We start from the raw sequence: 20,883 nt of genomic DNA, 5'->3' as shown, positions 1-20,883 counted from the left end.
TATAAAGACAGCCTTCATGCTTTCAATGTGGAACTAGCCACAGCTAGACAGACCTTCTCAAACCTTATAAACAGTAACTGAAACAACATTTGCACTCTTTTTTGCTACTGTTGAGAGACTGACAAACCCCAAATGCAATGAGTTTGCTTCTTTTCCGAGAAGATCAATAATATCAGAAAGGCGAGTAGCACATCCTCAAGTTATGCAGAGGTCAGACAGATTTAACCGCAATTTCAAAAATAATTTACTATGTCTGTTTTTGAATGCATTGACAGCAAAATTTTGGAAGAAATAAACAGGTTGACAATTTAAGGTGCTGTACTGACACTTCCACGTCTTTTTTAAAAGTGTGCTTAACTGTTTAGAAGCAGATCTCTTAGAAGTGGTGAACGCCTCACTTCTTTCTGGGACTTTTCCAAACTCCCTGAAAACTGCAGTTGTTAAGCCCTTTCTGAAAAAGCGCAATCTTGATAACACCATATTGAGCAACTATAGACCAATATCAAATCTTCCTTTTATAGGTAAGATTATTGAAAAGGTAGTTTTAATCAGCTAAACAAATACTTAAACTCAAATGGATACCTGGACAATTTTCAATCTGGTTTCCGAGCGCATCACAGCACAGAGACAGCACTCATTAAGATAATAAATGATATTCGCTTTAATTCTGATTCTGGCAAAATATCAGTTTTGGTACTACTAGATCTTAGTGCTGCGTTTGACACTGTTGATCATAACATACTTCTAGAGAGACTGGAAAACTGGGTCTGGCTTTCTGGGATAGTACTCAAATGGTTCAGGTCATACTTAGAAGGGAGAGGTTATTTTGAGAGTATAGGAGAGCATAAGTCTAAGTGGACGTCCATGACATGCGGAGTCCCACAAAGCTCAATTCTTGCACCGCTCTTGTTTAGAGCGTATATGCTCCCAGTCAAACAATGAGAACGAACCAAATTGCCTATCACAGCTATGCTGATGATACCCAGATTTACCTAGCCTTATCTCCAAATGACTACAGCCCCATTGACTCCCTCTGCCAATGCATTGATGAAATTAACAGTTGGATGTGCCAGAACTTTCTTCAGTTAAACAAGGAGAAAAGTGAAGTCATTGCATTTGGAGACAAAGATGATGTTCTCAAGGTAAAAGCATACCTTGACTCTAGGTGTCAAACAACTAACAATCAGGTCAAAAATCTTGGGGTGATTCTGGAGACAGACCTTAGTTTCAGTAGTCATGTCAAAGCAGTAACTAAATCAGCATACTATCATCTCAAAAACATTGCAAGAATTAGATGTTTTGTTTCCAGTCAAGACTTGGAGAAACTTGTTCATGCCTTTATCACCAGCAGGGTGGATTATTGTAATGGTCTCCTCACTGGCCTTCCAAAGAAGACCATTAGACAGCTGCAGCTCATCCAGAACGCTGCTGCCAGGATTCTGACTAGAACCAGAAAATCTGAGCATATCACACCAGTCCTCAGGTCCTTACACTGGCTTCCAGTTACATTTAGGATTGATTTTAAAAGTACTTTTACTCATTTATAAATCACTCAATGGCCTAGGACCTAAATACATTGCAGATATGCTCACTGAATATAAACCTAACAGACCACTCAGATCATTAGAATCAAGTCATTTAGAAATACCAAGGGTTCACACAAAACAAGGGAGTCCGCTTTTAGCTATTATGCTGCCCGCAGTTGGAACCAGCTTCCAGAAGAGATCAGATGTGCTAAAACATTAGCCACATTTAAATCCAGACTCGAAACTCATCTGTTTAGCTGTGCATTTGTTGAATGAGCACTGTGCTACGTCCCAACTGACTGCACTGTATTTTATATATAATTACTTCCTATTTTTAACCATTTTAAATCAATTTTTTTAAATTCCGTTTTATTGGGGCGATTATTTTACTTTTATGTAAAGCACTATGAATTACCATTGTGTATGAAATGTGCTATATAAATAAATTTGCCTTCCCTATAATGTGCATATATAAATATATGCATATATAAATGATAATGGAAAATTCTAAAAAAAAATTATATTAATTATAATACATAATACTTTACCACAAGATTCCATTTGTTAACATTAGTTAACCTGAACTACAGCCTTTAATCTTGGTCTCAACATTTAAGAATACATTATCAAAAGTTAATGCACTGTGAACTAACAAAAATAAAACATTTTATTAAATAACAATAACAAAGGTTAATAACTGCCTCAAAAACTGTATAGCTCATTATTAGTTCATGTTCGTTAACGCATTAACCAATGTTAACAAATGAGATCTTATTGCAAGGTGTTGCCATATTTTTTTTCCTTCTGGGGGTGAAACATGATCAAATATTTCTTTGTAAAATTTACATCACAAATTAAAATAAGTAAATATTCTTTCTAAAAGTCAAGAGGGGTGAACATCTAAACATCATGAAAGCTACACACAAATGCATGATCATTTTCATTGGTCTCAATCTTCATTAGAACGTCATAAAAAAGACTACCCATTTCACTAGCAGTTTGTCGATACTATACAGTGTGACTAACAATGAGAGCAAATTTTAAGCATATGACATGTTTAATTATATAATAAACATCCACAGTCAAGATCAAAAACAAAATACTCACCTTCCACAGATGAAAATGAAAAACAGACACCCTGACATTTCTTCCAGTTTGCACAACTGCTTTATTCTGCCTCTAGAAAGGGCCTGAGCCCTGGAATACACCTGGCTTAATAACAAGGTGGGTTACAAGATTGGAAATCCAAATGACAAATTGGGTTAAAGAGCAAAAACAACAGCATCATTCATGAAACATTGGACGAGAAGAGAGGGGAGAAAAAGCATCTTGGCTTCATAATTTTTGCACAACCTGACCACAAGAAAGGAACTCTAAATGGAAAGTCATTAGTGAAAGTGCAAAAGAAAAAGTAAAAATGCAAACAGATAGACACTAGAGAAAAAGGAGCACAACTAAAAACAAATTTACACATGGTGGCCACTACATCCTAAGCCAAACTACCTACACAAACCCAATTCGGTGTGTTTAAGAGTCAAAATACTGAGCGGGAGCTAGGACAAAAACCAGATCGAACCTGCGTTTAGCATGAAGCAGCATTGGTTTCTGACCAAAGTCGAATAGAAATCCATTATCACTCAGCCTAACTGATCTACGACTCACAAAAAAACTAAATAAGGGGCGATTCATCATTGTGGTATAAAGCAAACGAAAAAAATAAAACGCTTCAAGTTGATCATCAATGAAAATTTGATGCATTTGCTTCAGCTCATGAAAGCCCCTTATATATATATATATTACAAAATAAGTTAACTCTCCAAACATCTTCAGAGTTAGTATACTGAACGCAGACAGTAACAGAAACCATGACGAGCTTTAGCCACCGTTCCACATACAAACTAATAAAGCAACACACTTGCCTGAAAATAAATATACACTCAAGTAAAAAAAAGAAAGAAAGAAAAAAAAAAGACAATAACAAAACCATTCTTGTGTATGAAAACAATCACATCAAAAATGCTCACCACACATTTGGCGGAAACTGCTCAGCAGTGGAGGCGCAAAATCACAGTTATGTTTTTCATCAATCCTGAGGATCCCGTTGAATGTCTTTGTCACAGTGAAAGAGGTTCCACGCAGTCCCTGCATTTACTTATTTTACTTTACTTTTAAATGTACCTACACAACAGCACACAGTACGTCACCATTGCTTCAGAAGTCTCGCATCCGAGACAGTAACAGCAGCTAGTTTTTGTACAAATTAGAAAGTTTCTAATTCGGAAATGATCCCGTTCTGTGCATAGCATAAAGTTGACCTGCAAAAGAGATGTTAAACATTAACAATACAGACACAATTAGAGGGAAGCAAAAAACACAGCGGCCCTCTTTGTTTATTTGGTCAGTGCCGTCCACTCGTGCATTTAGGCTTTTAATAAAACGTAATGGAGGCACTTGCTGGGCTTGTGGTTTGATTAGTATTTAGGCCGTCATAAAACCAGCGACCCACAACAGATTCACAAGTCAACTGTCATGCACGGAGTGCGTCTGACGTTCAGCTTCGTGTTAAGTGCACCGCAGATGAATCTATTGCCATAATGGAATGCAAATTGAATCAAAACAACACTGTTCAAGGCTGCAGTCCAAGTTCATTCTGCCTTGCAGCCAAGGCTAGAGCAGAGCCCGAGGCCCATATCCACACAGTACATCCTTCCAACACGTCAAACCTTTCGGCGGTAGTGTCTGAAGAACAGTGAGCAACATCAAATTGGTTAAACCTTCCTCAAAACTGAGGACCCCACCGCATTTTGAAGCTGCAGGGGAGAAACAGTGCGATTAGCTACATAAACCACAATGCAATACCTGTGAAATGAGAGAGAGGACATTTGAAGACATTTACCCCAGACAGGTCTAAGAGTTCTTATCTGAAGGTCCACAGCGTTCGTTACTCAGAGGGCTGGTTTGAATTCTCCTCTGAGTCATACTAGTGGAGTAGTGAGGGAAGATCAAGGACCTGCTCCCTAAAAAGAGGAACATATGGGGTAGAGTTCAGTTATGATCCCAGGACATCTCCTCACTAAACAACTGCCAAGACCATTTAAGAGGCAATGGTGAAGTCTTAAAACTTAAATAATTCTTGCATTTTTGTAAAGGAAAAATTATTGAAATGTTATTTTAACACCGAAAGAAAGATACATACGCACACACACTTTTATATATATATATATGCAATTTGCTGTTTTGTTTGCAATGTTTGCTATTCATTTAAAAAAAAAAAAAAGTAAAATGTCAATGCATATTGATAATGAAAAATGAGGGTATGATAATGAAAAACTGACATGACAAACGTCTCAATGCAACAAAACCAATCCTGAAAACGTATGTACATAACTAAATGTATATAACTATTGTATATTTATAAAATATTTTAATACAATAATTACTAATTAATATAATCATTTTATAGACTGTGCATCACATTCCAACCTTTTTTCCAACCAATTACTTAATGTAATTCTCTATGAAAACATTATAGAGCTATAAATTAATTATAGAGATAGAGAAAACACTTTTTAATAATAGGATTGAAACTGTTTGTGAGATTTGCCTATATATGCCAGTTTACCAGTATAGTATTATATTTTGAAAAACAAATTGAAATAAGACAACTAAATAAGAAAATTCGTCATGCTTATCTTCAAGTATGTAAAAGCCAATTTTTTTACCCAATGACCAATTGCTGACAAACATATTGTAAATACTCACCAGTGACAGGCGAGGCCATGACAGCGTGGCTGGAGCCTGCAGCAGCGGGGTGATAGAGCGAGGCCAGGTTGTTGGGTGTGTAGTTGCGGAGCAGGTTGATGACATTCCAGTCAGCCTGCATGCTGTTGGGAGACGGAGTGGGAGTAGCCTTAACCGAGTTCGCCTGCAACGAGATTTTCGCATTTCTGCCGGAAGGCATGATCCGGTTGAAATCCTCTCCGAGCCGTCCAGATGCAGTATGTAGAGGCTCAACGGACTTGTGTCTCTTGCTAGAGGGTTCACTGACGTCCGTTTGCTTCAAGTTTCGGAAACGGTCTGAAAGGCAAAGTCTAGCTGGATCTGTGGGCCAAACAATTCCGTTTTTGCCCAAGCTTGCCCTCTGATTCATCTCATGATCTAGGCCAGGCCTCTGCTTGGAAAACTCTCGATCGATTACCAATGGCACGTTTAATTTTCTGCTAGATTCTTGCTCTGAGATTCTAGAAAGCGAGCTGGTTGCATCCGATTCCCTGCCCCGTTGGCCCTCCTGGTGCTGATCTCTCCAGCGCTCCTTCGCAGGAGAAATCTTAGACATCTGAGGCTGTTTCGGAAGCTTCTCCCCAAGTTTTTCCGGTTGCCGCAGTGGGGATTTGGTCCGACGGGGATGCTTGCTGTTGATGTGGGGCAAAGGAGTGACGTCTTTGCCCTCAAGAGCCGGCGGGCAACCAGTGTACCGTTTCTGTTTCTGAGGTCCCCTGTATCCATTCTTCTTGACATCCAACTTCTCCTTGTGGATGAGCTTTTTATGCATCAAGAGAACCTCAGGGTACAGGGTTTCATAGGAGCAAGAGGTACATGTGTTAGTTGGTAACAGGTTTCTGGGTACTGAGGTAGAAGATACAGGAAGTGGCACTTTGAGAGACAAATTCAAAGGTGCTTCGGTAGCCGCCTCCTCCTCCATCTTCGGGTTTACCGGTAACGGGTATTTTTTGTTGACCTCACCCACAGGGGTGTAAGGAGCTGCGACGGGAGCACTAACATACTCTTTCTTGACTTGAATGGAAGGATTTGTGCTGTTAATAACGGCTTGGCTCATGCTTGGTTCATGTTTAACACTGGCAGGCAAAGGTTTAGGAGCAAGCCACTGTTTGGCTGGTTTTAAGGCTTGTTTGTCATCTACATTCTTGGGAGGTTCAATGGCCTTGATGATATTTCTAGCAGACGGTGTTGCAGGAATGTTCGGGATTTCTGTGAAAGGTTTGTCCTTGTGACGTCTGTCTAGATGGTACCTCAAAGACGTTTTCTGTGCTGCGGCATAGTCACAGTATTCACATTTATATGGTTTTTCACCTGTGAAATGACAAGAGAGACGTCAATGTTTACATAAGACAAAAAAATAGCCAAACTACATTCATCCTTTAATACAAGCCATTGGGGACAGTAAAAAAATTAGACCCAATACAATGTAAAAAGACAATACAACTATCCAAAAGAACTAACCAGTATGTGTCCTGAGATGAATATTGAGGTAATAGTTCGAGCGGAAAGTCTTGCCACAGTAACTGCATTTTCTTGGAGCAAGAATTTTCAGCTTCATTTTTCCCGATCCTTCCTCAATTTTTTCTGTAGGAAAAGTGACATGTTTTGGTTTAGCCTTAAATGACATATGGAATGCCAGAATAGAAATTTAAAACTGCAAGCCGCACTACAGAATGTCCTTAAGTCAAGTATGGATGAGTTTTCTTTGACCAGCAGAGGGAGCCCTAAGGACTGCACCCAAGTTCTGCAATTGAACCCTTGAGACAGAAGTAGCTTTTTTTTGTAGTGAAGAGTGTACATTTCTGGGTAATTATGGTGTACATAATTCGAAAAGATGATTACAATCTTGAGCACTCTGTGGATGAACTTCTGACAGATGACGGTAAGTTGTTTTACCGAGCAATTAAGAACTAATAGAAAAGTGAAAACAACACCAAGCACTTGGATAATAATACCTGGATTAAAGGCGTCAACTGGCACTCCCTCTTCGGAGCCATCCTCTGAGTACTCCTCTGCTCGGTCGAGAGATGAACTACTACAAGAGCCTACGCTTTGGGCCCTCCCGTCTACAGGTGTGGTGGGACTCTCTGCTCCCCCTCGTTCCTTCTTGTGTATTCTAGAATGGAGGACCAACTGATGGTACGTCCGGAAGATCTTGCCGCACTCTTCGCAGTTTGTTGGCTTGTCTTTACGAATCAGACCTTTTTGCTCAGGTGATGGGGAAGGAGTCTCGCTAGGCTTGAGTTCATTTCTCAGGCCTCGTCTGGGTTTATCTCCACCACCAGAAGCCCAAATGGCCCCTAGTTCCTCTTTTTCAGAACCAGAGTCCTCGTTGTCAGAGTTGGAGTCGGCATTGAGCTCCTTGGCCAAGTTCGGACCTGCTGCGATCTTGCCCCTGGTGGCCAACTGCCAAGCCTGGTAGGTGTTGAAAGGATCAAGTTGGGATATCCAGCGGCCAGATGGGTGACTCCGTTCAGCTTCTTCTCTCGCACCCGAAGGATGCAACTGTAGGGTCTGCAAAAATGCCATCTGAGATACAGGAACCTCCTCAGCAGGTTGGCTATCGGAGGAGACGTTCTCATCAACTTCCAGTTCACGATTGTGGACCTTGCTGTGCTCAGCCAGAACTTCCTTGTTCAGGAAAAAGAAGCCGCATACCATGCACATTTTGTACGACGTGACCACAAGTGATGGATTTTGGTCTTGGATGACATCATTAACGGTGGCAGGGATCTCCAGGTCCTGGTTTTTGTTTTTAGCCTTTCCACCATGGGTTCTCATGTGGTTCTTTAGGAACCACGGCTCTTTGAAACGACGTCCACAGAGGCCGCAGCAGTACGTGAAAGAGTCCTTGTGTTTCCGCATGTGCGTTTCCAGCTCTGTCGCATCTGCGACGGCCTGGCCGCACACAACGCAACAGAGCTCCTCATTCTTTTCCACAGCTGGGCAGGTCTTAGAACGTGCCCTTTCGCTGGGAGTTAAGAATTCTGCTTCCACGCGCAACACTGCGGGAGCGTGGAATGTTGTGGGATGCTGGGAAAGAAGGTGTGGTCCCAGGTCTTCCTGATGCAGGAAAGTCTCCTCACAAAACATGCAGTCTAGAGGTAGGCTACTTTCTGCCAGCGTGTCTAGTTTTTCCACCACGCTGGTGTGGGGTGTCATGCTAGATCCAGTACCAGGCATGCTTGCACTGCTGTGGCTGAGAATGTCATAACCTAGTCCATCAGGACTTTCCACATATGGGATCAATGGGTGGGTAGGCATGTCAGCAGGAATTTACTTGGGTATTTCTTTCTTTTTTAGTTTCAGTTGAAACAAGCTTGTATGAAACAATATGTTGAATGTTATGAGACATGTGAAAAGAGTCATTCATTTGAAATACTTATGAAGGACATCATGCATTAGATTACACAATATCAAATAACTCTTAACACTTCCATGGAACTTGCCAAATCTTCCAAAGAGACTTTTTAAATTTCAGCACAGTACGTATGCTAAGAGTTTCAGTAAACCCGTATGATCCATCCTGTACAAGAGAAGCAGTCGAGGCTTGCCAGTCACTGCCAGGTAATGGAGCATGAACTTGATCAGTTGATTTCTTGTGATTCACACAGAGGAATTGTCCTGACAGGCAAAACCTGAAATGAAAGAAAAAGACAAAGTCAGGTGTGGCCAGTTCTGGGGAATGTAATCAACTCAGGACTACACTTACAAATACAGATGATTAAATTAATGGGGGAGAGAAAACAAGTGCTCATCTCTTTTGTACTGTTACTTAAGATGAAACATGATCTGTCACATGGATCGTTAAAAAAAAGATTAGCAACCACACAGGGCTCCAAGTTTGATATTTTACTTAAGTTTCTAAAGTAAACTGGAGACAAAAGAAAAGTTGTTTTAAGTACACTGCAGCAGTTGCAGCAAATGTAGCTTATCAAAATTGGATTAAATACAGAGCAAGCAATAATCTAAGCTCATTTCTAAAATAGAGGCAAACATTCAACATTTTCTTGTTAGCAGCCATCATTTTAATTTAGAATGAATATATATATATATATATATATCATTATTTAAGGTAACATAGACTGGGTAAAACACAATAGTAACCTTGTGGTTAAAGATCTGGGGCTAACATCCAAAGGTTTTGACCCCAAAGTATCTGAATTGGGAATAAACCAGCAGCTAAAGGGTTGTTGAGAGTACTGTGGTATTCTATAATAATTGTGCCCTTGAGAAAAGTTGTCTTTGCTAAGTTGTTCCACTGGGAATGTCGCTGCACCATGACGAAGACATGTTTTAATAAGATTTAAGGTTAAAAGATACACAAGTTTATAAGGGATGCTGTGACTTGTATGTTTTATATGCTGCAAAAAATCTCTTTCTTTATTCTTCACAATTTTTAATCAACTTTTTTATTTCACTTGTTCATATTAAAGGTGCAGCAGAGTGACAAATCAATTGTACAAATATCCACGTAGCAATCTAAATTAATAAGTGGGCATAAAGAACTGCATGAACAATACATTATAATAATATATTATAAAACTAAGCAGCCTTTTTATAGCTTTAAACACTTGCAACTAGCATTTGTCCAATTCTTTTGATGTAATTTGTCTTTGTTTAGGTAAATTATAAAAACTATGCAAACCACTGTTAGAATTAACTAATAAGAGAATCACAATGCAGGACAGTATATATATATATATATGCATACATACATACATAGTGCCCAAGTGCCTACTGACAGTATAATTTCAGTGAATATGTGCGTCACAAAAAAGAAAAGCATTGTCTAAGATCTAATAAATTACACATAGATCTGACTTCAACTGTTCTGTATTGGTACATTTACACAAGTAGGGAAAACCCAAATTCAGATCTTTTAGAAAGTTTTTCAGGGACAAAACTGACGAAATGCCGTTCTTTAGATGCATTACTGAGGCAACAGGAAGCCAGAGTCGTATGCCTATCTACAGCGGTGTCCTTCACAATATCTGTGAAACCTCACTCATGAGATCTAAGGTGGAGTCACAGCATTGTTCTGCAACCTTTTAGCCTTTCTTCCATGCTGAAACAAGCCAATAAATGAGGAACGGCATTTATCTTTTTTTTAGGATATTATATAACACCCAAGATGAACATACTACACTCTTATTCAAGCCTAAATGCGAAGTTTCAGGCATCTTGCCAATCAGTTCTAAACTGCACACACACAAGTGCTTATTTACACTACAAAGTAGTGCCTTAAATACAAAAGAAAAAAAGAATCAGTCATGAAATGTCAACAATCTCCTGCTGTTCCCTACATACAACTAGTTAAACTTACTTTTAGGGAAACACAACATAAAAATAGGCTTTGCTAATGTAAGGCACTAAAAAAAGAGAAACCGTGGCTGAAGATGGAAAAAAAGACAGAAACGGAGGCTGAAAAGGAAGCTTTAGCACATCAGTTATCTACCGTATAACCACTGTTAAAAGAAAAAAAAGCAAGTGAAAAAGAAACAAAACAATCTGTGAATTATTTTACATTATGCAGACATACTCTAATGACAGGCCTTGCCATACTGATTTCAACAATTTTGCTTCTCAAAGTCCTTCAGATAGTAATCACAAAGTAATCCTGAGCAAAGCCATTTACTTTCAAATGCAGAAAAGTTCTATTTAGAACCTAAATAGTACAAAATGACAAAGTTAATGGCCCCACCTATGCTCGAGTCATTATAATAGCCTAAAACACGGTTAGTTGACATGCTGAAGAAACAGCTAGAGACCAGCTGGTGTTTGTCTTACTCTTTTGTTTGGGCTTTGCCATGCAACCTGTTCACAAGAATAGCATGTTTGTTGGCCCCCAAACCATCCAAATTTCTCAACAGAAGTTCTTAAAAGAGTCAGTTACACTTGTAGTAATTGTCTTATAGAACAATAAATGGCTCATGCAAATAAGTGAAAAACAGGTTATTATAACTTCAGAAAAACAGTATGTGAGAAACACACACCCGCCACTCAGTAATTATCTCAGGAAAAGCTCAAAACTGAATAAAACATTATATGCATAAAGTCTATATTACATATGATGTCTATATCAAACACACACATATGTACACACATATACATATATATACACACATACACACACATACTCACAGCTCTGTATAGCTATCTTTGTGAGGACATACATTGACAATGCAATCTCTAGCTCCTTACCCTAACCTTCAGGACTAAGTGCCTCACCCAAACCCTTACCCTAAACCTACCCTTTACCCAATTATAACCTGACCCCTAAAACAAAGTCTTGACCCTCAAACAGGCCTTTAAAGGGGTCCCAGAAAGCGAGGACCGGCCAAAATGTCCTCACTTTACAAGACTGTCCTCACTCCGATGGTCTAAAACTCAAACCGGCCCTCACAAAGATAGCTGTACAAGTACACACACATATAAATACACACACACACACGTCTGGTTTGCCATCCTTGTGGGGACTCTCCATAGGCGTAATGCTTTTTCTACTGTACAGACCGTATATTCTATTGCCCTACACCTAAACCTACCCCTTACAGGAAACTACAGGCATTTTTAGATTTTCAAAAAACATCATTCTGTGTGATTTTTTAGCTTGTTTACCCGTGGAGACCTCAATTTAGGTCCCCACCGTGACACAAGTCCCCATGAGTCTGTGTGTATTCAGGTTTAAGTCCCCACCTGAATAGAAAAACAGTTACATATATACACACACACATATACAGACATACATATATACACACACACACACACACACACATACACACATACATACATACACACATACATATGGTGTGTAAAACAGGGTATTCAAACAATACTACTCCTGGGCACAACTGTCGAGCACAAGTGGAGAGATGTGGCGACGGCTGTTAATTAAAACGACGGTTACTGACGTTATAATGCAACGTTTAAAAGTATCGGTTTTTCAAAAACATAATAGAAACTATGCAAACGACGCGCCTTATAAACAAAATCATAATTTATATAGATAGTAATGCCTCGTGTGTGGAAGCGTGTCTTTAATGTGGCTGTAATTTCCTGACACGTGATCATTCTAACTTGATCAGCAGCTTTAGTAGTTATTTTACTACATACCTCGCCAATATACCTGCATGTCCTCTTTTTTCTTTTCTTTTTTTTTTTTTTGCTCTCTTTTTGGAACGTGATACAAAACTCCTCCCTAACTACAGTTAAGTTGTTTTTACTATAGAACAATGAGATCACTAGATGGTCAAGTAGAAGTTAAATTAATTTAAATAAATTACTTATCTTAAAACCATCAACATAGTTGGATGAAAGAAACAATAAAAACAAACCGGAATAGATATTCAACCAAAAAGAATAAAATAAAATCATAATTATGACAAACCAGACCAGACTTACACAAAAGTTCCTTCTTCTTTGTAGCTATTAGAATAACTTGTTTTGCAATGGCTGCATCAAAAGCTATTATTGTGTGAAATAACAGGGCTGATATCAAAAAACAACTTTATGACTTTGTTTTTGGGGGATGGCTGAAACTTTTCTCAAGTTGTTTTCTATTCTTTCCCCTTTCAAGTTAAGGAAGAACATCAAAAGATCTTAATGCAGTTCCTGCATAACAAAAAAAGAAACCAACTTTATCATCCTCTTCTATCTCGTTTCATATAACAGAGTATCTGTGTTAAACTAAAACATATGTCTCAGTTCGTTAACTTTGGTGAGGTTAGATCAACCTGTGCTCGTGCTGATAATAGAAATTTGGCTAACGACACGCTAGCGATGAGTGATATTGAAAATAAGGAACTCACCCTCCATACCTACCATTATGTTCAGACTTCGTCAGGTATTCTTATTGTGTGCCAACAATCGCTATAGTAACTATTAATATATATGGGGTGTTAGTTTGGTAGCTTCTTTCTTTCTGGAAATCTGATTAGCTGAGTTAGCCAATTGTTAGCCGGACGAAATGCCTTGCTTTCAATGTTTGCAAATCACTCACTATGCAGCTGTTGCGTTCAGAGAGAGAGAGAGGGCGCGCTCCCGTGGATGTCCGATTCGTAACGCACAGTTGAGTCGGATCTTTGCAATGAATCATTTGAACTGGTTCGCGAAACCGGAGAATCAAAAACACGTTTGTTTGGTTTTTTTTTTTTTTTTTTAATGAAACAGTATGTCACATACAGATAATTACATACAGAGACAAAATAAAGCAAAGAAAAGAAAAAGGACAGAGAAAACAAGTACATGCAACCAGCCAGGGTAAACAACAACAAAGTAATAAATGTATGTCTTAAGAAGACACAAAGGATGAATAAAGAAATACAGTTTATATTAAATACAGATAGTTTCCATATACTTGTCTAAGTCAACTCTGAATAAAGAAAGAAAAAAAAAAAAAAGGTTAGGAGCCAGCAAATTTTTGTTTGTGTACATGAAATTTGGCTAAGGTGAATCAAAAACACGTAGCCCGAAATGTAGCGTGATTATCAAATGAATCACTCTAATGAGTCGGTTCATTTTAGTGAATCAAATAAATAAAGCGTCAACGGCGTAGTTTGATTCCTATGAACAAGTGACTCGTATGATCCCGTTCTTTTTAGAGAATCGAAACACTTATGAATCAATCACAACGGTTACTTAACTCATATCGTGTTACTTTAGTTTTGTTCGACTCGTAACGAACAAAAACCTTAATTAAAACACCATATCAAAATAGCAAAATGTTTTAAAATAAAATGCACCGGAAGTATGTTTATAACAGTTGTATCGAATTTGGTTTTATTAAAACATACAAAAGTTACCCTGGAGGAGTTGTGAAATGTGATTGCATAAGTATTAAGTATATTGTTAAGTATAGGCTCTGAATGAATTGTTTATATGAGCTGAATGATGGCTGAACCAAACTGTTCTGGTAAACATTAAACTAATGAAAAATGTTTTAAACAAAAATATGGCTTTATTGAAACCGTCAAGAGCATAGTGTGCCACGCTGCCTGGGACATCGCAGGACCACGACGTGGTGACGTAATAACGGCCTCACGTAAAAGAATCACTGAATTGCTTCGATGAACTGTTCAAAAGAACCGTTCACGTAACCCACGGCGTTCTGTGGAGCGTCGCGACTCGCGCACCTCTGATCACATGACCCTCTCAACTATTCTTCATCTAGATTGTTACAGTGGAGTTGTGGTTTACGGATGTTGCTTATTATGATCTGGGGTATGAGAGTTATGCACAGACTCTGACGTGTGAGGATGGCTTCCGTTAGTAGTAATGAAAAGGAAGTTAACACTAAGTATTTAGTAGTCTTTTTATCCCGCATTGTAAACAAATGCCCCTTCATAAACCACGACCTGCAGCTGGTACCCGTATGTATCTAGGCGAAGTGAAGGATAATAACGTAAATATGTTCACAAAAAGTTACAAAACACACGTTTTATAAAAGATCATCTTTATTTTATATTCAAACCACGAACTACCATAATAATTAAATGTTTACATTAGTTAGGCTAATAAGTATTTTCAGTTTAAACCAAGCATAATTCATTTTAGAAAATAAACTCTCTTAAAACACACTTTAACGCTAGTTTATGTAGTAGCCTAAATGTTCAAAAGTCATTAACATTTACACCACATCAAGATGTATTATGTTTAATCATATTCAATGGTGGAAAGCGCATTTTAAGCATGTTTTGCTAAGGTAGTATTTCATGCTTTCTAAAACTCACTGTTAAATTTGCATAAAATGGCATAAGTTGACTGGAAATGATGCACAACAAAATGCATTGCTTTTATCCTGCAGCCTTTTGTACCGAATGAGTGCAAACATATTCCAGTTCATGATGACATTGTCCTAAAAACTTGTGTTTAAAGTCTTAGTTTCTGCATTTAGCTGTCGCCGTGCAGAATAGAAGTGGACAAAGTTGCTTTCTCTCCTCCCTAAACCATTCCATTCATTATTTCTTCCGCAAACACAGATAAGCATTGAATCGTTTCTATTTTGCAACTGCATGAAACTGCAGGAAATTTGGCTGTTATTTGAGAGAGCAGATACCTATCACGTCCCCTACACTGCTTCCCTCAACTTTCTCTCTTTCACACACACATACACACACACACACACACACACACTTCATGTAGGGTGGGGGGAGGGGAAGAGACACACAAGAAAACACATGAATGTAAAGATCAGGGTTTGTTACTGTTACTTTAATAGTTAAAAGTCAGAATTATAAAGCATGTTTAAAACTAAAGATCTCATTATTCAAGCAAATATGGAAGAAGAGCACCATTATGCATCTGTATTCAAATAAGCAAGTAAAACTTGTGGGTTGCATGAACTTTGACATATAAATGTTTTGTAGAACAATCAATCATACAGGGAAATGATATTTATAGTTGTGTTCTATACAGAATAATAGTTGTTATGACTCTTAATGCTTAATGCTAACGCACCATGCATTTGTTGTGACACAGAAACCATGTTGATTGTAACTGGAACAGGAGAGTAGTCGGGATGTAATGCTTCATCAGAAGTGAGAAGTACTTTAAACACCCTCAAGCGAAAAGCACACGACTGTTAAGTTGTGCAATCATTCAGTTGGGGAAACTTTGTTATTGAAATTACTCAAATACAAAGACCTACACAAGTCAGCTTCATGTGTTTGTCGTAGCCTCTGTATTGCCATAAAAAATCTGACCTTCAAGACATAAAAAGTGCTTTCAACTTAACTCAATGCAACAACTTCTATACAGATTCTGTACATTTAATATGGAAGGCTGGATGTCCTTCTGCACCAGTTCAACTCTTCTTGTCTTTAAGTTCGATATTATGCATGTGAATGAAGCGTCAGTGTCCCCATCCCCCACATTTCCACACCCAGCCCTCATGGAAAGGAAGATGCAGCTCTTGGGAATCTCCCTAAGGCCCTTTGCTTTTGCATTGTTCTTGTGAGAGGATTTAAATGCCATGTTATTTATTATTTTGAACTAAAAGAGTGCATCATTGGTTGGATGTTTCAATCTATAAAGGAAACATTGTGATACGTAATGTCATACAGCAAGAAATGCTGTAACAGCAGTTACATAGACTTATTCTTTTTACATGAAGAATATCATCATTATAATAGATAAAGTAATAGATAGACAGACCAACAGACCGACAGATAGAAAGATATTTTTCCATTACTTTAACTCATCTAAATAATTGCTGAAATTACAACTTGTTTACTTATATACCGTATATATATATATATATATATATATATACATACTGTATATATTTATTTTCCTTTATTTAACCAGGTAGTCACATTGAGATATTACTATCTCTTCTTCCAGTGAGACCTGGTCACTGGATATACTGTACGTGTGTATATATATATATATATATATATATATGTATATACACACACACACACACACACACACAGTTATGCTCATATATATATATATATATATATATAATTTTTAATAAAAAGATAATTCTGAGATTACAAGATTTAAATCATATTTTAAAAATAAATTAAAAATTACAAGAATAAAAACAGCACAAGTGGGCTATTTTGAAAATACAGTCGCGGGAAAAATTACAGAGACATGGGTTGCATTTTTTTTTTTTTTTTTTTTTTGCGGTTCAAATAGATCCTGTTACTAATGTGTATTATACTTGGAATGTATCCCTGGCAACTTAAGAACAGAGAGGCGGTTGTAACATCACAAACAACGTGAGTTTCAGCAGAGCATACATGTTAAGGCTTTTACACAGCAGAAATAAACATGATAACAGCCACTATAGATTATATAAGATAATAAACACACAATTACGATCGGATATTTGTATGTGACTTTCTGGAGGTGAATGTGTACATCTGAAATGCTAGTTTGTAAAGTGATATAAAAGGCTATAAATAGTATATTTTAACAACAGTAAACGACCAAATTCCACATGTGATCGTAAAAGGAAGTTATTACAAACACTCAATGGTGGTTTGAAGTGAGTTCTGAGTAAAAGTGTACTATTAATCTCATAAATTGTCTTATGAAGCATGATGCTAATGTTAGCTCTAATGCAACTGCAGAACAGGTCCAATTCTTCATAATGCATTTTGTCATAATACTTCATGTAAGGTCGCAAGAAAATCTTTTGTTGTATTTATTCAGAAATACTTTTGATAATAGTTGGGTAAATGTATACTGGGATTGAAGCGATCTGGCTTGGTAAACGTTTTATTGCCAGTATAAAGGCTGATAATGGCTGAATAAAAACTAAATAATAAAGATAAAAGGATAATAAGGATTATGTGTCATACCTGGCGGAAGTGTGAAAGGTTCTGTTTTCTTAAACTAGTTTGTCATGCATCTTTATTTCAACACATCTACAGGTAAATCTAAATTAAATCTAGATTAACTGTGATTAACGCGATTACATTTTTTAATCGATTGACAGCACTAATATATATATATATATATATATATATGTATATATACACACACACACAGACATATATATGTATGTGTATATATATATATACGTACATTATAATGAGCCATTGATTATACAAACCTTTGTAGTGTCATAAAGGATTTCTTTGGCAGGAACTATTAATTTCAGTTTCCAAAGTCAAACCTCCCATTCTTTTGTAGCTACAGTAAATGCATTGAAGAGTGTCCAGGCAGTGCAGTGTTGTGTGCTTCCCATTCATCTGTGCTCTGAATGCTGGCTTACAGACGGATGCTCTATCGCAATCATTTCTCTGAGAGAGAGGCTCTCAGTTGCGGCTCACAGCTGTCAGCAGGGCCACACAGTCAACAAATCCACATCAGTCTCTGTTCACAGCAATAACTGCTCAAAGACCTCTAGGAGCGCTTTTTGATGAAATGTTTAGTACACACTAAATGATGTCATTCCAAGTCTCGAACCCAGTCGTTAAGTCTTACTTGCTGGTTTCCATAATGGAAAGTATTGCAGCATGAAGGAGGAAAGTTTATAAAACAGGCCTTTTAAAAAGATTGTTTAGTAGCTCAGCTTCAGATAATGTCTGATCTAACATATGATCATCCTGACAATAATCTGACAAGCAACAAGTGCACAGCAGCTCATATAAATATATCATTATGTTCCCTATTTATGTGAACATTAATGCATTACTGTTTTGTATAGATTTTCACTACTGTTCAAAAATTTGGGGTTGGTATGTAAATGTTAATGTTTATATATATATATATATATAATTGAATGTCAAGCAACCATTTTTATATAACTTATTATATTTAGTTTTAGTTATTTTACTAGCTAACTAGCTGAAATAAAATTTATCAGTGTTATTTTAGTACCTCTAAAATCTTAGTTAAAGTTTTTTTTAATATTGTATTATTTTTGTCTATATTGTTTTTATTTATTTTATAATAAATTATATAAATTATATATATGTGTGTGTGTGTGTGTGTACAGTCAGCTAGTCAGCCTTGTCAGGGTTTATTTTGGTGATAATGACCTTCTCATATACGATGATTCACATTAGCTCAGTGTTGTGTCATATTGGTCACACAGACCATGAAGAGATGTCATCTCTTTTCCTATAACATACCTTCAATATTCACTGTGAACGTGTTCACCAGGAGTAAATATTGACATAAAGATAGCATATGAATCCACTGCTGCTACCTTAATCTAATTAATCATTTATGAAAATTAATCATATTTTATGACTTAAATGACTGTATTCATTTGTTTATGTTTGTAAAGCAACGATATTAATAGCACCTGGATTATTCTTGCTGCATCCTGAGTGTGTCACACACACACACACAGTGTCAAATGTTAATCAAAGGCAGCACATGTGACTCAGAGGCCTCCCGCTCACTTCCCATTGTTCTGAAATCACAAAAGCTTTGGGGGCAACAGGAATCAGGAACGGCATTATTATGTCTGTGGTGATCAAACCCTGTAAAGGACCTATTGAGATCCAGACTGAGGGGAGACGGAAGTTGTGGTGCTAAAACATTTTCACACAACATTATTATCAGTCATATTTTAGAAAAATTGATATAGTTTTGGTTAAGCTATATCTTATTTTTATATTTTTTTAATGTTGATTTGTAGTCAAGTCACCTTTATTTGTATAGTGCTTTATACAGTGTAGATTGTTCCCAAGCAGCTTTGGATAACGACCCGTTAATGATCCTTTCAGCAGGTTCCTTCCTTTCAGTTAAAGTTGTAATTTTGTTGTGTTTTGTTTTGTTTTTCATGTAATATAGTAGACTACATAGTTTTTAAATTAATTTAAATTCATTTTAGTTAGTTTTAGATGCAGTAATTTAGTAGTTCAAGTTAAACTGAACAAAGATGAGAAATTCTGCCTTGGCAGCTAGCTGAAATAATTATTTATTTTATGCATTTTTTTTATTATTATTATTATTATTATTTTATTTTTTTCATTTCAGTTAACATTTAATTTTTCAAGTAACAAAAGTTTTGTTTTGATTTTTTTTTTTTAATTCTCTTCAATGTTATTTTAGTATCATTGATATAGTATTATAATTTTATTATAAAATATTATACTGATATTTTCAATTTAATTTTAGTTCAAGTTTTAGCATTTTTAGTTGTGTATTTAATTTTTTTTTTAATGTTTATATTTGTATTAATTTTCATTTATTAGTTTTATAGTTTATTTAGATTTAATTATTACAGTACAAGTTAAAATTAAATGCTGAAATAAAATAAGTTTAAACAATGTAAAAAAAAAAAAAATTTTCCACAAACTTCTTATCAGTTATATATATATATATATATATATATATATATATACAATTTCACTTAAATTGTAAAGTTAGTTTTATAGATTAGTTAGCCTACATATTATTTTAAACTTTAATGTTTCTTTACTATAATAATGTTACTATAATATTTATTTTTATATGTTTTATTTCAGCTATTGTTTAATTCAAGCAAAAATAAATAAATAAATAATAATATATATATATTTTATTTTATTTTATTATTTTTTTTTTATGGATTTAGTTTTAGTTAACTATTACAATCTGATTCGTATCTCCTCTGAGTTATGTATGTGGCGGTTCAGCAGATCTGGATCATGGTTTTGTGATGCCGTTCAGAATCAATGACAGCAAGCGCTCATCAGTGAGGTGTCTTTGTTTGAGTTCATTCGTTCAAACACACTTCACCAGTATCCTACTGATCTACATGAGTTTACAAACAACTTAATCTTGGCCATCCAGTCCAAGTAGATAAGTTCGTCATGTTTCCCTGATAGTTTGACTTGCTAATAAGCTAGTTTTGCAGGGGTAATAAATGGCAGTGTCCCGAGCGTTAGCTGGGAGGGGGTTGTGTCGTTCCCCTGAGGATAATATCAAGCCAAATGGCTGCACAGCCAATAATGATGGAGAAAAGTAGGGCAGAAGGCATCATCACAGCGTTTGGAGAAAGACAAGCTACTCACTCATTAGGTGACACATAAACAACTTTAGATAATGCTACACAAAAAACTCACCCATATAAAGAGTGATGTAAACAAACATTCACTTAAAATGCACCAGAATTATACAATAT

The 20,883-nt window shown here is 36.6% G+C and overlaps 1 protein-coding gene across 3 annotated transcripts; it reads right to left on the bottom strand.

The window, feature by feature from the left end:
• Positions 1-2,644: 2,644 nt before the first annotated feature.
• Positions 2,645-13,404, bottom strand: znf217 (zinc finger protein 217). Of its 3 annotated transcripts, none has more exons than XM_058763589.1 (6): positions 13,309-13,404; positions 7,262-8,944; positions 6,768-6,890; positions 5,289-6,617; positions 4,423-4,543; positions 2,645-4,336 (listed from the first exon to the last, which is right to left on the bottom strand). In XM_058763589.1, exons 2-5 carry the CDS (start codon positions 8,568-8,570, stop codon positions 4,434-4,436), a joined length of 2,871 nt encoding a protein of 956 aa, XP_058619572.1. In that variant the 5' UTR covers positions 8,571-8,944; positions 13,309-13,404; the 3' UTR covers positions 2,645-4,336; positions 4,423-4,433. The 3 variants fall into 3 exon arrangements, with proteins under 3 accessions (XP_058619572.1, XP_058619571.1, XP_058619570.1); XM_058763588.1 differs by lacking the exon at positions 13,309-13,404 and adding an exon at positions 13,118-13,301; XM_058763587.1 differs by lacking the exon at positions 13,309-13,404 and adding an exon at positions 13,131-13,301.
• Positions 13,405-20,883: the final 7,479 nt, after the last annotated feature.

This window comes from Onychostoma macrolepis, chromosome 23, assembly GCF_012432095.1.
Source record: "Onychostoma macrolepis isolate SWU-2019 chromosome 23, ASM1243209v1, whole genome shotgun sequence".
Taxonomy (NCBI): domain Eukaryota; kingdom Metazoa; phylum Chordata; class Actinopteri; order Cypriniformes; family Cyprinidae; genus Onychostoma; species Onychostoma macrolepis.
The sequence above is the reverse complement of the archived record's forward strand: the minus strand, read 5'-3'. Positions and strand labels throughout refer to the sequence as shown.